Source organism: Notolepis coatsorum (assembly GCF_963971535.1).
Source record: "Notolepis coatsorum genome assembly, chromosome: 16".
NCBI classification, from domain to species: Eukaryota; Metazoa; Chordata; class Actinopteri; order Aulopiformes; family Paralepididae; genus Notolepis; species Notolepis coatsorum.
The window spans coordinates 25,409,010-25,425,065 of record NC_140180.1 but is presented as its reverse complement, the minus strand read 5'-3'; the positions used below and the strand labels follow the sequence as shown (position 1 = coordinate 25,425,065).

At 44.1% G+C, this 16,056-nt stretch overlaps 1 protein-coding gene across 1 annotated transcript in view; it reads left to right on the top strand.

Moving 5' to 3' along the window:
* The window catches only part of LOC311242932 (uncharacterized protein), a gene marked incomplete at both ends in the record, with an annotated part of 5,944 nt that extends 2,453 nt beyond the window's left edge, over positions 1–3,491 (top strand). The window contains 2 exons of the mRNA XM_084331996.1: positions 2,159–2,257; positions 3,232–3,491. Of these exons, the coding sequence (XP_084188122.1) occupies positions 2,159–2,257; positions 3,232–3,491 (359 nt within the window). The remainder of the gene's footprint in view (positions 1–2,158; positions 2,258–3,231) is intronic.
* Positions 3,492–16,056: the final 12,565 nt, after the last annotated feature.

The window sequence follows — 16,056 nt, the reverse complement described above, 5'->3', positions numbered from 1 at the left end:
ATATTATCGGCCGATATCGGCAGTAAAATGTGATATCGGAAAATATCGGTATCTGTTTAAAAAAAAAAAACAACAATAACAATATTTGTTATATATATATCCAGTGAAATTATTAGTTACCTGCAATTATTCATTTTTTGGGGGGGGGAAACCCTGCATATATCAGTATCGGTTGATATCGGTTGATATCGGTATCGGAAATTAAGAGTTGGACAATATCGGAATATCGGTATCGGTAAAAAAGCCAATATCGAGCATCCCTAATATATATATATATATATATATATATATATATATATATATATATATATATATATATATATATATATATATATATATATATATATATTAAGGCTGTCAATCGATTAAAATATTGCATGATTGTCCATAGTTAACTCGCGATTAATCACAAATTAATCGCATATTTTTTATCTCTTCTAAATCTACCTTAAACGGATCTTTTTCAAGTTTTAATACTCTTATCAACATGAGAGTCAACAAATGCTTGCTTTATGCAGCCATTTAACACAAAGGGATGACCCTCATGCATTGCAAATTTGCATCAAATTCAAAACAGAGTGATGCACAAAATAACTTAAAAGAAAATAATAATTTAAAACAACACACCCCTGTACACCCCCCCCCCTCTCTCTCTCACACACTCTCCCAGCTCTCTTTCTCTCTTGCCCCTTCCTCATCTCTCTCTCTCTCTCTCTCTCTCTCTCTCTCTCTCTCTCTCTCTCTCCTCTCTCTCTCTCTCTCTCTCTCTCTCACACACACACACTTTGAGTCACAAACAAATATAGTATCAACGAGAGTATCAATAATACACCTGAGTGAAGTCTAGTAAAATAAATAAAAAAAAACGTAAAAAATAAATAATAATAAATACAAATTATTATAATTTTTTTCTAAAACATTAATCGTGAGATAAAATAAATAGTGGCGTTAAAGGAATTGTGCGTGAACGCGTTAATATTAACTTTGACAGCCTTAATATATATACATATATATATATTGTGACAGATCTCCTCCCCCCTCCTTGGGATATGTGAAGGATGGGAGATATGTATGTCACGGAAGGAGTAGAGTCACTTAGTCGCTTTCACATATAGTTTGGTGGACTCGGTGCGATTCGGGGGGGTGAAGTTGCAACATTGTTGCATTCTTCATTTGGTTCGGTTTGCTTTCACACTACAACTTGTCAAGTGCACCACACTTTCTGAACAATGTCACACGATCGAAAAGGGCGCTTGTCTATATAGAATCCCAAAAACAGGCTTCGGGGACAGCTCTACAGCGCACATACATGGTTTTTGACACCGGACTGTCTATGACCATTCGCTTGCTTATCAAACTGGATTTTTGCCTTAATTCAATAAATATTCTTATTGATTGATATTTCTCTTGTGTGGAGCTTTTGAATTTGTTTGTATTTTAACCGTGACAAGTCTGGTCCTCACCGGATTTGTCACAATATATATATACTGTATATATATATCTATCCACTTGTCTGTACATACCTGCACATAATTTTCCCTTACCACTATTACTACTCTTACTTACGATTTGCACTACATTCATACCTCATTTGCATTTGCACCTTACCCGGCCTAAACTGTACCTCATTTTCTGCATTGTACCTCACTGTTACTAATTTTACTCTGTATTGTATATTGTTGTATATGTATATTGAATATTCCTCTTTACTTTTGACTTACTTCTTACTTACTTTTTGACTTTTACTGTATGAAGCACACTCTCAGGGGCTCATACAGAAATAAGCATTTTATCGTAAAGTACCTGTATTTTATTGTGATAAATAATAAACAAACTTGAAACTTGAAACTTTAACTACTAGTTACGCAGCTGGCCAGTATGACTATGACCATATTGTCTTTATACCTGTATCACTGTAGATATTGGTATTACAACTCTGTACATCTGATTAGCACTACACCCAGTAGTAGTACTCATTTATATAAATTATTTTATACCCAGTGGAATCACCTGTACATTGTATATTACTATTGCACTTTACTGTTACATTTGCACTCTGGTTGGATGGCGAACTTATTTTCGTTGTACTTTACTTGGATAACTTGATGTTGGTTCTGAACTGGGTCCTACTATGTCTGCCTCTTGTCTTTTGCCACAGTCATCATAGCTGGCTTACTGGCAGCGGTGGCCTTAATCCTACTGGTTGTGCTGGGAATCTACCGTACTCAAATGAAAAAGAAAGCAACAAAAGCTGCAGGTCTGAATCAAGTTGTTATTTCCCACTCATCACTATTCTGTGTCTGCTGCACCCTTGTGCTATTGTAACTACTAAACCAGTCAGTCTCGGTTAGCCAGCACCTGCTAACGGGTATGACCCTTGAACTCAGCTGTGGATCCTATGGTGCCAGCCAGGTTCAAATACACTCGGTTACATTGGTGACAGCGGTGGGATCTCACTGTCTTGTGAATCTGTATCCAGGACAGTTCACGTAGCAATGGGGTGAGATCTCAGTGCTTTTTGCGCGCATGGATGAAAGAACGTGCAAGGATGAACTTTTTGGGGGGAGGACGACTGTAAACTACTAACGAGTCCGTCGCAGTCAACCAGCACTAGCTGGTTTAGTTCAGCTGGTTATTGCGACCGCCTGTGGATTCTATGGTCCCAGGTTCCAATCCATTTCGGTTACACTATTATGGTAATTTGTAACAAAAATGATAATGTTGGAAGGCAGTTGAATGCATTTAAGAGCGGAAATGACGGAACTGGGTCTCTCTCTCTCTCTCTCTCTCTCTCTCTCTCTCTCTCTCTCTCTCTCTCTCTATCTCTATCTCTCTCTCTCTCTCTCCCTCTCTCTCTCTCTCTCTCTCTCTCTCTCTCTCTCTCTCTCTCTCTCTCTCTCTCTCTCTCTCTCTACTGGACTTCGGGTGAGCAGGTGTCTCACGCTGCTCCACAAGATTTAATTTAAAAGTTGCAATTGTTGACGTCTGAAGTTAACACAGACAGTCAAAGAACTTTCCCAGGACTCATAAGGACTCAAGAACCTCTTTTCATGACAAACGCCCTGTGTGTGTGTGTGTGTGTGTGTGTGTGTGTGTGTGTGTGTGTGTGTGTGTGTGTGTGTGTGTGTGTGTGTGTGTGTGTGTGTGTGTGTGTGTGTGTGTGTGTGTGTGTGTGTGTGTGTGCGCGCGCGCACGCTCGTGATTCACCATCTCGTTCTCTCCTCTCCACAGACAACAAAGATGACCAGGATGTGACCTACGCTGGCATCATGATCGGCCAGAGTCAGCAGCCACGAAGGCAGAAGGCGGAGAGGGAGGTTGAGGTTGAGTACGGCCAGGTGAAGGTGTCAGGCGGGCCCAGGCAGGAGGCGGAGAGGGAGGTTGAGGTTGAGTACGGCCAGGTGAAGGTGTCAGGCGGGCCCAGGCAGACTGTTGAACCATCGGAGGATGACTGTGTGTACGCAAAGGTCCGTGTAGGGCAGAAACGGTGAGGTGGCTGAAGAGTATAAAATAGTGATCCAAACGTAAAACGAATGGGTTACCCCAGTAGGGGGGAAAAGGAACTGAGACGTAGACGTTATTGTTGAGCTCTTGTTGACTGAGCTCTTGACACAAGGACTGAACGTTTTAAAATGTATTAGTTAACTGTAAAAGTTGTGTTTACGTTGGCAATGTTTGTAAACATTGTGAGTAAAACAGGCTCATAATCAGATTTATGGTAAGAATGTTTTAACACTTTGAATGACACCCACAAGTTTTCTCGTGTTATTACCCCCCGGGTTACCCCCATTTATTATTTTTTTTTTATTTTTTTTATTAGCGATCTGAAATCATATTGCATCAAGCGAGCCTACCGTTGGAGATCCAGTCACCCCAGGTGTTCAGATGTGAAAAAAGCGCCCCCTATCGTCTCCCAGATGGTAAATCACCCTTTTGGATTGGACTCAATGAAAATGAATGGGAAAAAACACCCCGCACTCCACATTTTACTTCTCACTCATGTAACCGGGGTCTACCAGAGTTCACTCTGGAGCCTCCGAGCCGCGGGGAACATGTGTTTTACTGTATACACGATGGATCAATCAAATGAGCGATTTTTTCGAATGGCGATCGGGAATTGGAATAAACCATTTGGATACCATCTGATCTCAGGTAAGGAATCTATGTTATCAGTATTAGGATAATCAGACCCGTTTTCACTGATATACAGTATACTGTAAGCTTTTATGTGATTATGGTGATAGGCTGTTTGACTTTGCTCGCGGTCAGGAAATAGGAGAATCGATTTTCAACTGGCGGCACGCACGAGCGTGCATGCGTACACATATACTATCAATCATCTAGCGTTTATTTGAAAACGATTCATAAATAGGCAGAAAAATGACAACGTTCTAGAATATTCCAGTAAAAGGCGATTATCATAGAATGTGTTGTTTTTCCCGCGAAAACGAGTGATTTTCAAAATGCTATCAAACGGAAATGAAGCAATAAAAAAACAATCTGCCATGACAATGTTGACTGGAAAATGAGTCTTTGATAAGCGACGGGCAGATTAGACACATAATTTAAAACATAGATTAGGCGATATTAACGTTAACATTGGAGTGGATGTGGGCATTCAAGGGGGTAAAAAGGAAAACACGGACTGCTCTCAAAGTGTTAAAAAGCAGATTTTTAACCATTAACCACACATTATATAATTAAAAAAAAATTGCTTTAAAGGGATATTTCACTTTAGTAGAACTTAAAACCATGGTTCTGTTCCGTTAGTGGCTCTGCTTGGCATCACACTGCACTATCTCGCGTACGTGCACGCGCACTGAATAAACCACAAATGTACCTCTAATACCAGTATTAGTCTGACCACACCCCTCATCAGCTTACCTTCATAAGCAGGTGTGTGGTCACCTGCTCTCCTCCTTCCTTCTCGCTTTCACCACAAGGAATAAGTGCCTCGGTAGATCCCCACACTTGACACCATGATGGAAGAAATTGGATTAGGAACAGCTTTGGGAAACAAGGATACATTGACATCATATCTTTATTTTCTCTCTCACTATTTTTCGAGAAAATACGGCGATATTGTCTTCGTACTGGAGTGTCTAGAAGATGATGATCATTCTAAAAACCCTCCACCGGTTTTTCGTATTGGGAGCACGCCGCTGCATGCTTCTCAACTGCAGTTCCTTGCTGTGTTTGTTGGGGTGAAACCTGTCAGGCCACAGCTGAACTGTCGGACATGCCGCTGTTGTGAGAAGCGGTGCGTTCCAGGTTGGGTGAGTAGTGTTTGCTGGCAGGCTCCAGTTGTCTGTTAGTGCTATGGGGGCTACTTGACAATGTTTATGGAAACCGGCCCCAGGCTAGGGTCCTTTGTTCAGCCACCTAGGCGACAGGAGACCTTGGTCTGAAGACCATTATAGTTTAACTAGTGGGCCGCGACCATTGACACTGGTGATCCCTGTGTGTTTTGGACGAGTGGATTCTCTCTGTCACCGTGTTAAGGCCCCATCTTTCATATCCAAATGAGAGTATTCCTTCACGAGGGGATATGTGCATGAATGTGCGGTAGCGGCAGATTCATGTTCAAAGTCAGCTACACAGGCCAGTTGGTATTGTGCTGATTCCGTCGGGTGTGGTAAAATCACCGTTGTGAAGCGGTGTTGACATCTTGTTTTCTCTTTTCTCTTAAAAAGTGAGGAGAGGTTCAGAACGGCGGCCTGTCTGGGTGAGTGTTATGTCATTGTTTACATGTTCATAGCTTGCGGTTAGCCAGTCAGCTGTTAACTGCTGCGTTAGCCTGCTGGATCGCTGCATGGCCTGCTTAGGTTGGGCCTACTATTAGCCAGTCAGCTGTTAGCTGCGGGGCTAGCATGTCGTGGTCGCTAGGTAACGTTAGCTTGCTGCTATAGGCCATGGCCTGGCGCGGGGTAGCTTAGCTTCTCGCGCGCCGCCGTGAGCTCGCTTCTGATCGCGTGCGTCGTTAGATCGGCGTCTCGCGAGCAGAAGCAGTAGCACCCGAACGGTTGGAGCGGCCGTTAGCTTGATGCTATTCTGTTGAACGTGCTTTGATTTTAACATGTTTTACACTCTTGACCACGACGTCATCCTTGACAGGGGATGTTTCGTCGACCCTGCCCTGAGCCAGGACGGCAAGGTTGCATCAACAGGGGACTGTAGTGCGGGTTGGGGCGGTGACGCTGCCCAGTTCGGACAACACAGGAGCGGCTGTGTTCCTACGGTGTCTGTGACTGCACTTCGCTGATCTGCGTTCCGGGTAGGAACGGGGTTGACCAGACCTCATAACACGTCTTCTGGTTTTACTTTGCTAAATGTATTGTGAATAACGGTGTTTTTCCCAAAACGTGTGTTGCTAAAAATGCATTTAGGATACGTTGCGGGTTATGTGTGAGCTGTTTTTGTCACTGGCAGTTAGCTTCTCCGTGCAAATCGGGATGTAATGATCTGGTTGTTGTGTGAGAAACATCATGGTGTTTATATGTACCGTGTACTCACAACTAAGGTAACTAACCTATGAAGCTATGCTTGGTGACAAGTGAGTAAAAGAATGTTCTTTCTCAGACTGTGATGACAATGAACAGTGTGTTCACACATTAACAGGTTTTCCTGTTTTAACTGGCCGTATTGAGGGTAAAATAGGAGGATTGTGTTTCCCCCCCGGTTCCCTGGGGACTTTTTCATCCTCCTATCAGACATGTTGTGCATTAATTGTGTCTTTTGTGTGGTAGGGATACGATGTAACTCTTAGCTTGATTGCTGAGGTTGTGCTAAATCTGCTGGAGAAACTTATTTCCTAAAGGGAAATTGGTTTGGTTGCTGTCATGTGTGCTTAGCAAGGCCTGTGGTCGATACTAATCAAGAATGATGTATTCTCTCATTGTGAAAAAAACGGCGTTCCTCTGTTGAGTGTTTTTGCCATTTTTTGTAGGTGATGATGGGTTGTGTGTGTCATGTGACCTACAACTGGGTTGTACTGGCCACAGAAGCACATGTGTATGTTGGACCGGGGTTCTTAGAGCCCTCTCTATTCTGTGTTTTTCCTTAGTAAAAATCAGATAGCAGGTTAGCTCATGCGCTGTGTGGAGCTGTGAAACGCTTCATAGAGCTGACTATGACTGTGTCATATTCTCTTTTTGTCGTTACATCGTATCATGGGTGTGGGGTCGTAAAGGGGTGAACTGGTAACCTTTCCTCTCCCCATTGTTCTGTCGGTCAGGGGTACACCCCCTGTCCTTCAAGGTTCCCGTCACGTGGCGGTTCGGCACGTTACGGGGGGGGGGGGGAGTTCCTGGTCCCACGGCCTGGTATATTGGGCGTGTGCACCGCAGGAATTCCCCCGCCATAGAGTACGTCACCGTGCGCGTCTCTGTTGGTAGGACTTCCGTGTGCTGTTCAGGTCCATGTGATGGATCTGTTTTCAGGGGGGGTGGTCAGGGCTCCTCCTCACCAAGCGCCTATTCAGGCCTTCTGTGAGTTCGGACTCCTTCTTCCATGTGAGGAAGCCTCCATCAGAGTACAGAGCCTTCCTCCTCAGATTGTCAAAGTGAGTGGACCCTCTAGAAGGGTCCTTTTCTATTGTATGTATATTCGATTCAATTCGTTTATTGAGTGTGTATGGGTTCAGTGCCTCTTCCCCGGAGGCCCTAAAACCAGTTTTTTACATGGCTCAAGGTGCAATATATTCTTTTCAATCTGTACAGCTCGCGTGGGAAGTCTCTCTGGGGATCCCCGTCTCTTTCCTATGGGAGGGTGGTGGGATGTAAAAATGTGAAAAATTTTTACCCCGGCTGTGTAGACTGGGATACATACTGTTGATGCTTCCTTCTTTCTATTCCAGAAGTGTTGGAGTTAGGGAGTGTCACACCCCTCTTGTCGTTCCCCTGGGCGCCTTGGGGATTCAATGACAGGTCTAAATAGCCTGTTCATTGATGGGGGTGTGTCCCGACGCACGTATAGTGCTAGCTCGCTGTAAACAGGCGATTGACTGGCACGCCTTGGTTGCTTGTGGTTGAAACAGCGTTTTTATAAAGCAACTGAGATGGGGGTTTTTCCTCTTCCGACGACCACATCCCATGACCTGGGTTGGTTGTCGACGGATTCTCGTTCATGTCTGGGGGATGATGACGGGATGGATCTGAACATATGTGGTGGGGTCTCACGCCCTTGGGGTGGGCCACCAGGCGCGGTTCGTCCGAACGTCTGGGTGGCGCCTTCTTTTCATGTTAAGATCAACACGCATATCTGCCCTTCTCCTGGAGTAGGCATGTCGGCGTGGTTAGGGCACGGGACTGGTTCTGGTCACGCTGGTCCAGATCAGTTGAACCCGTTGTCCGCCGGGGATGCAGATCTGCTGTTCTGGTACCCTGAGGGACTTGGGCTTTTTTCAGGGGGAAAAATGCCAGGTCGGTCTGGGTGTCACAGGGTTAAGCGCTATGGAGACCCTGGTTGGGTATGTTTTTACTCAGCACTGTCGTCATGGCTTACAGCCATGCCATTCTGTACGCGCTCGATCTCGTCGGATCTCGGCCGCTACACAGGTTGGTCCTGGTTAGTACTTGGTTGGGAGACCGCCTGGGAATACCAAGTACGGTGTGCTTAGGGGCTGGTTCTCCATTATTTTTCGCTCCTCTCTCACGCATGGCGAAGAGGGGCCTGTGGGGGTGGTTTTTTGACCTCCTCTGGTGACCCTGTGCTTCCCGTACCGCCAGGCCCGGTCCGAAGTGATGTTTGCGACCCGTAGGCCTGGGTTAACCCTTTTTGGAAACTGAAACACTTGTACTGCGGTATAGCCGGTGTATACCCGCAGGTGTGTTTTGGAGTTTTTTCTTGAGGGGTTATAGGAACAACCACCGCATTGGGTAACACCGAGGTGGTTGATTCCCTGGTGTGTTGGTGCAGTGTCAACTCCCGGGTTCACCGTTTGAGGGTGCCCCTGCACGTTCATGACGTCTGCCAATCGTGTCAGCCTTCTCTGCCTCGACCCCTCTGGGTGGGGGTTTTTAAATGGAGGCTTGGTCATGCAACAACGCCAGCATACGCCCCTTCCGCCGGGGCAGCTGTGTTCAGCTGTCCCCTCTGGCGCCTGTCTCGTCCGCAGTCTCCAGGCTAGGGTTAACAGCCTGTTGCCTGGTTTTTCCCCGGTGCGCTGCCTGCTTCCGTTGGTTAACCTTTTTTGTGTGCTTACGGCCATGCTGACTGTCTGTTCTGCAGGGTCAGTGTGCCAGGCGGTGTACTGTTGGGGGGACGGGGCCCGCTCGGCTTACGGCCATACCGACCTGAACACGCCCGATCTCGTCCGATCTCGGAAGCTAAGCAGGTTCTGGCCTGGTTAGTACTTGGTTGGGATACCGCCTGGGATTACCAGGTGCAGTAACTGGGGGGCCTTTGTCCGAATACGCTGGCGATGTGGGGGGCGGGGCACTACGTGCCCACCTGGTGGGGTCTTGATGCTGGCATCATGGACTTCTCCGGGCCCCCATTCCAGGGAGTCCAGTCCTTTTGGTGGGTCTGGGTCTTCCTTCGCGCTCCGCTGCTACGGCCTTGCCACGGGGTTGGGTTTGCCCTTGACCCCGTGATTCTGGGGGCAGTAACGAGGTTGTTCCTCCGTTCGTTCCCGGGTGGCATGCGGGTTGTGCGTGTGTGTAGTCGTGGGGTCAAGCCACGGTCTGCTCACCCTGTGCGTTAAGTTGCTTGAGTGCCTCTTCGCACGGTCGGGTCCGTCGCCTTCCCGTGAAGCCCCTAATAGGGGGGATGCCCTCCATTAGGGGGGGTCGGGGGGGCTCGGCCCTCCCTGTTCTGATGGTTTTGGGGGGCTGTCAGCGGGGTGTATTTGTCAGCCAGCGGCTCCGCTTGGCCTCCCATTGTGCAGTGTGATGCCAAGCAGAGCCACTAACGGAACAGAACGATAGGTTATGACTATAACCAAGTTCTGTCAGTTAGTGGTGACGCTTGGCATCAGACGGCCGCTGCAGCCCTTGACCTCACCTTGTGGTGAAAGCTTGGGAAGGAGGAGAGCAGGTGACCACACACCTGCTTATGAAGGTAAGCTGATGAGGGGTGTGGTCAGACTAATACTGGTATTAGAGGTACATTTGTGGTTTATTCAGTGCGCGTGCACGTACGCGAGATAGTGCAGTGTGATGCCAAGCGTCACCACTAACTGACAGAACTTGGTTATAGTCATAACCTATCGTTAACCATTAACCAAAAATGACGTTTGTCACGTTTGCAGACACGATTGTGTGGCAGGAAAAAGCTTTCCTGAGGCTACACAATATAACGTCTGCTGTACTACTGTACTACTGTGCTACTACTGTCTACTTGGTATTTCGGCAGTTCACAAGTGCCTATCGGCCATTGAAAATTGGATGGGTAGCAATTTCCTGCAGCTCAATGCGGCAAAAACAGAGGTACTGATCATATCATCAGATAGCATTGCCTCAAGAGTAGCCTCGCACATGGGTTCCCTTAAAAGCAATGTGCGTCCCCACTTAAGAAACCTTGTGGGTCATCTTCGATCAGGCCATGAATCTGGACAAACATGTCAAAACTCGGACTCGCAATTGTTTCTTTCATTAAGAAACATTTCAAAACTCCGGTCCATCATATCCCACAACGAACTGGAAATGGCTGTACACGCCTTTATCTCATCCAGACTCGATTAGTACTGTAATTCACTCTTCATCTGTCTAAATAAAAAATCCATTGATGCCAATCATGCCACATCACCCCCATCCTTGCTTCCCTGCACTGGCTCCCGGTAAACACCAGGATCAATTTCAAGGTCCTGGTGTTCGCCTACAGAGCCCTCCATGGGCAAGGCCCCCCCCCCCCCCCCCCCCCCCCTACATCAATTAGCTCATACACCCACTCTCCTCTAGTCGGTCACTGCGGTCATCCCATCAGGAGCTCCTGGTGGTGCCCAGGACCAGACTCAAGACAAAAGGGGACCGAGCTTTTGCGGTGACTGCCCCAAGGCTCTGGAACACCCTCCCTTTAAACCTGAAAACCGCTCCCTCAGAGCTCATTTTTAAAAGGCAGCTAAAAACCCACTTCTACAGGCAGGCTTTTTAAACACTCAAAGCCGTTTTCTTTCTGTTCATGTCTGTGTTGTTTTTGTTTTTTGTTGTCTATTCTGGTGTTTTAGCTCATTACATGTTTTATTTCTTGTATTTTTACTGATGTTTTAAAAATGCTGTGAAGCACTCTGTGCACTCGTGCCAAGAAGGGCGCTATACAAATAAAGTTTGACTTACTTACTTACTTACTTACTTACTTACTTACTTCACAACCCAACTCTACATGGAGGGTATTTCACCAAGCAGGATCATGCAGTTAGCTAAATAAATATAAAATAAATAAATATCATATTTATTATTTTGTTCATAATCAACAATGATCAATTAACATGTACCAATAGTACATTTACAACAATGTTTAATAATGTGTCTTGTCCCTGTAAGAATAAATCCAATGAAGTAAAGTAAAGTAAATCACATTCCCAAACCTAATATTTAAGTGTATGTTTTAGATTAAAATTCAAATCATCAAGATACTATACACAGATATGGAAGAAGAGATCTTGTATCTCAATGGGACATTCCTGGATAAATAAAGGATAAATAAAATGTTTAGAAAAAATGCAGTAATTATATCTGTTTCAATGTTATCTGACCAATTTGCTAATCCTATTTTGTGAAATACTCCCTTGAACTCCCAGCCTCGGCTGCAGTGAAGGACCAGCATGATGTTACAGTAGTAAGAATGTGCATACTCTATAGTTTACTTGCAATGGTTCACACTGGAGTAAGACTGTTTCCATGATGTAGGCACTTCTGTTTTTCTTGGCCGCGTTAAGCCCTTCTTGTAAAACGTCTCTATAAATGTGTATAGCTCATTCCCCATTTCAACTGAGGGACATGCCTCAAAGCATTTCTGTGTTGCATAATCATGGTTTAATTATTTGTATTTTAGTTGATGCTATTTCTACAATTGTGTGGCATATTCAATTATTTGTGTTTAGAATTGCCTGTAGGCACTGAATTCTAGCTTGGGAACTGCAAAAACGACCTTTTTTGAGAAAGATATCTTTCAACCCCATCCGGTGTGATTGCAAACTTCATACTTCACAGCATTTCCTGTGTTCACATGGCTTTAGAAGGCCACTGACAGCAGGTGATAGAGTTGATGATATAATATGACTCATTTGTCTGCCCGAGTGAAATGTAAGGCTTACATGTAATAACCTTTTGTACATGTAAATGCTTTTAAAGGTATGCTACGATTAGCCCTTCATGAAACATGTAACTGTTTTACCTGATGCTATTGCTGATGTGATTATGCTCCTTGCCACTGCACAAATGGCCTTCTGTATTTATATTTGAATTGTATGTTTTTTGTTTAATGCCCTGTTTTATGTTGAAACTTGTTGTGTGCCGTGTTGGTCAGGACTACCTGAAAGAAGAGATCTTGTATCTCAATGGGACATTCCTGGATAAATAAAGGATAAATAAAATTTAAATAAAATAAAAAGTTGTAATAACCTTTTTGGTAATTATTTTACATTTGCTAATAAATTAATGTCTGCATCTATTCATATTTTTTCATGCTGGCTTTTAAGACATTATTATTAGGAGTCACTCACATATCCATTATTTCACCATGTATCTCTGTACAGTATAAATGTATCATTTGAATACTGTATAACCACTGAGCTATATGAATGTAACCCGTTATTTCTTTAGTATTTACACCCTTCCTCTAATCGTTATCTAGACATTGCAATGTCCTGTCCTTACATTTAACCTAAATATGTTGAGTTGTTTTCTTGCAGTAGAACTTAAATCGAACACTCACTTCATATCTGTGTGATGGGGGGGGGGGGGGGGGGGGGGCAAAGGTTGAAAGCCATGCCATTCAGCTGATTCACAATGTCATAAAAGCAGGTTTTATGGTCTATCATAGTTGAACTGTCCTGAAATGATAATCTAAGAGCGTTTTCTCAGGTGAACTCTCTCGTTGAACCACAGTTGGCACGGTAATAATATTGTCTCAGCCAATAATTGACAGCTCCGGGGCAGACATGGTAGGGCGTACTGTAGGTAAAACAGTACGGTATACAGGACCCCCTGTTTGCTGCGTTGCCCGTCGGCAGCGTTCTGGTCGGGAGGATGCCCCTGTTCTAGAAGATTCCTGTGTACTTTTTGCCCGTGTTCTAGAAGATTTCCTGTGTACTTTTTTTGCCTGTGTTCTAGAGGATTCCTGCCTGTTCGCGTGTACCGGTTCCGCAACAGTAAGTGACTTCCGGGTAGGCCTGATTGGCCCCGACAGGCACGTGACGCGGCAAACTCAGGACGCGCAACGAGGCTGCTGAGAGCTGTCGCGCGGAAATAGGCTGTCTATTGCCATTCTCTAACACAAACTCTAACCTTAACCAGCTCCTTAACAGCGCCTAAACTTAACCGTTCTAACCTTAACCAACTCCGAAACAATGCCTAACCTTAACCTTAACCATGCCTAACCTTAACCATAGAAAGAATATTGCCATTCTCTAACACAAACTCTAACCTTAACCAGCTCCTTAACAGCGCCTAAACTTAACCGTTCTAACCTTAACCAACTCCGAAACAATGCCTAACCTTAACCTTAACCTTAACCATGCCTAACCTTAACCGGCGAAAGAATACACGTTAAAAAAAAAATCACGTTAAAAAAAAAAGATTTGATGGGATTCGAACTCACCAACAACGGACCGCAGGATCGCAGGACCGCTGCTCTGCGAGGTGAGCTATAGCGCCGAATGAGAGTCATGGCGTATTTGGACGGTTACGTAATTCCGTAAGGGCTCCGCGGAGCGTGCCGCGCGGCAGAGAAAGTTGCGCGTCACGTGCCTGTCGGGGCCAATCAGGCCTACCCCGGAAGTCACTTACTGTTGCGAAACAGCTACACGCTGCCTGTTCGCCCTTTAAAAAAACAGTGCCGCATTTTTTGTGTTCATGGATTTTAGTGTTTTTTCACCCTTAAAGGGTCAGTGCCGCTTTTTTTGTGTATAATAAATCATGCCCTTGTTTTGGCTAACTCTGATTACCTGTCTGTGTCGTGCAATTGGGGTCGCATTACAAACCATAACAGTAACTTGACAGGAAGACCGGAAGAAGGACGGCAGCGTGAAAAAGAGATCCAATCCTTGTTGCACTGATATATCAAAAAAGTTTGATATTTTGTTCATGGTGTTTAAAAGGAATTAATAAATAGATAGACTGTAAATTGTACCTAAATTGTACCTCATCCCATTTCTGCTTTGCACTATATAGTACTGTACATTAGTACACTGCATAGTATTGTATATTATATGGTAACTCAGTTACGTCTATTCTGCATCGAACATTGTACATATGTCTATACTGAACACTGTGACCTCATTTTCTACTTCTAAATTACATGCTATACTATGTTATTTGATACTATCTTGTCTAGCACAGTCTCTGGAGCGTAACAGTAAGAAGCATTTTGTATGAAAGTATTCTGTACTTCTGTATGACAACTATTAAAGAAACTTGAAACTTGAAACTTGATATATAGATAGACAGTATTTACAGTACAGAAGTTAAAATGTGAAGACAATTCATGTTTATTGATAAGAGTGATTTCTTTGTACAGAGTTAGTTTTTTACATGATATTTGGCTGATATAATACAGTAATAGCATTGGAAATGGAGGTCCCTTCTACCGTCATTCCAACGGCCTCTACCGCCTGTTAAAGCCCTCGTCAAATGGTTTTATTAGGGTGGGTGCAGCTTCTGTTTTGTGCCAAGGAGGCACAAAGTCAAGTTGGAATTATATCCATCCAGCGCACCGCTGTGTGTGTGTGTGCACACTACAGACATGGACATATTATTTTGCAATGTAATGTTTTTCTGTTGATTATTTGACTGTCATTGGTACAGTAATGGTGTGGTATTTTTCAATTTTCGATTAACGTGCGTTTTTTATGGATAATCAGCTAAGATGTACAGTATTATTCTTTACGTTGAGACAACCGAACATGCTGGCACCGAAGACCCGCCCCTACCCTGCCTCTGATTCGCAGACTGTGGCTCTAGTTAGGCTCTGGTTGGAAGAAATGTAAACTGGACCGTCGACTCTTGTGATCAGTGTGTGGATCCTGTAAACTTAGTTTGTTTACTGCAGTTATGTCAGAACGACAATCAACTAAGGTAACGTTACACTAGCAACTGCTCAAATAAAGCATATCCACATTTGCTGTCAAGTTAACGTTATGGTCCTTGCGGTCCCTCGACCGCAAGGCTTTTCAACACTGGCCGTAACATTAGCTAACGTACATTTAGCAGGATGTAATGTGTAACGTTTAGAATCAACGTGAAATGGCCCTGAATACATCAAATAATGTATTTCCCAGCTGCTAAAGATTGTAAGTGTATGACCAAAAATATATATCACTATGAATTGAAAATGGGGGACCCTGATGTAAACAAGACAAAAGTCTTTCTCTGGTCTGCATCCCCTTAACAATTGTGTGTATTGAGCTGTACTGTATTGTACCCATTCTGCAATATGTTAATAACATTTACATATCTGTAGATACTATATCTATATCTGTACATCCCTTACCTACTCTTACTAGTTACGCCTACTGGCCAGTATGACCACTACCATAGTGTCTTTATACCTGTATCACTGTACATAATAATACTACAACTCTGTGATACAGGTATAAAGACACTATGGCAGTTTACATTACGAGTGCATACCTAAAGTAATTTGCGCTTTATTATACGTTATACTTATAGCACATGCGTGCATCTGGTCTCTTTTGAAAGGTAACATTCTGAAGTTTCTTACACAAAATAAAATCACTTTGAGTGCTAATGAAATAGAGTAACAGAGGTTTGAACACACTGAAGTAAAAATGTTGTGTACTCACATTTCTATTTAGTGGTTGCCAGATGCCTGTTTTTGAGGTAGGAGGTGGAAAACATAACGGTTCCATAGCCTGAAGTATTATGTAGTACAGGTCCA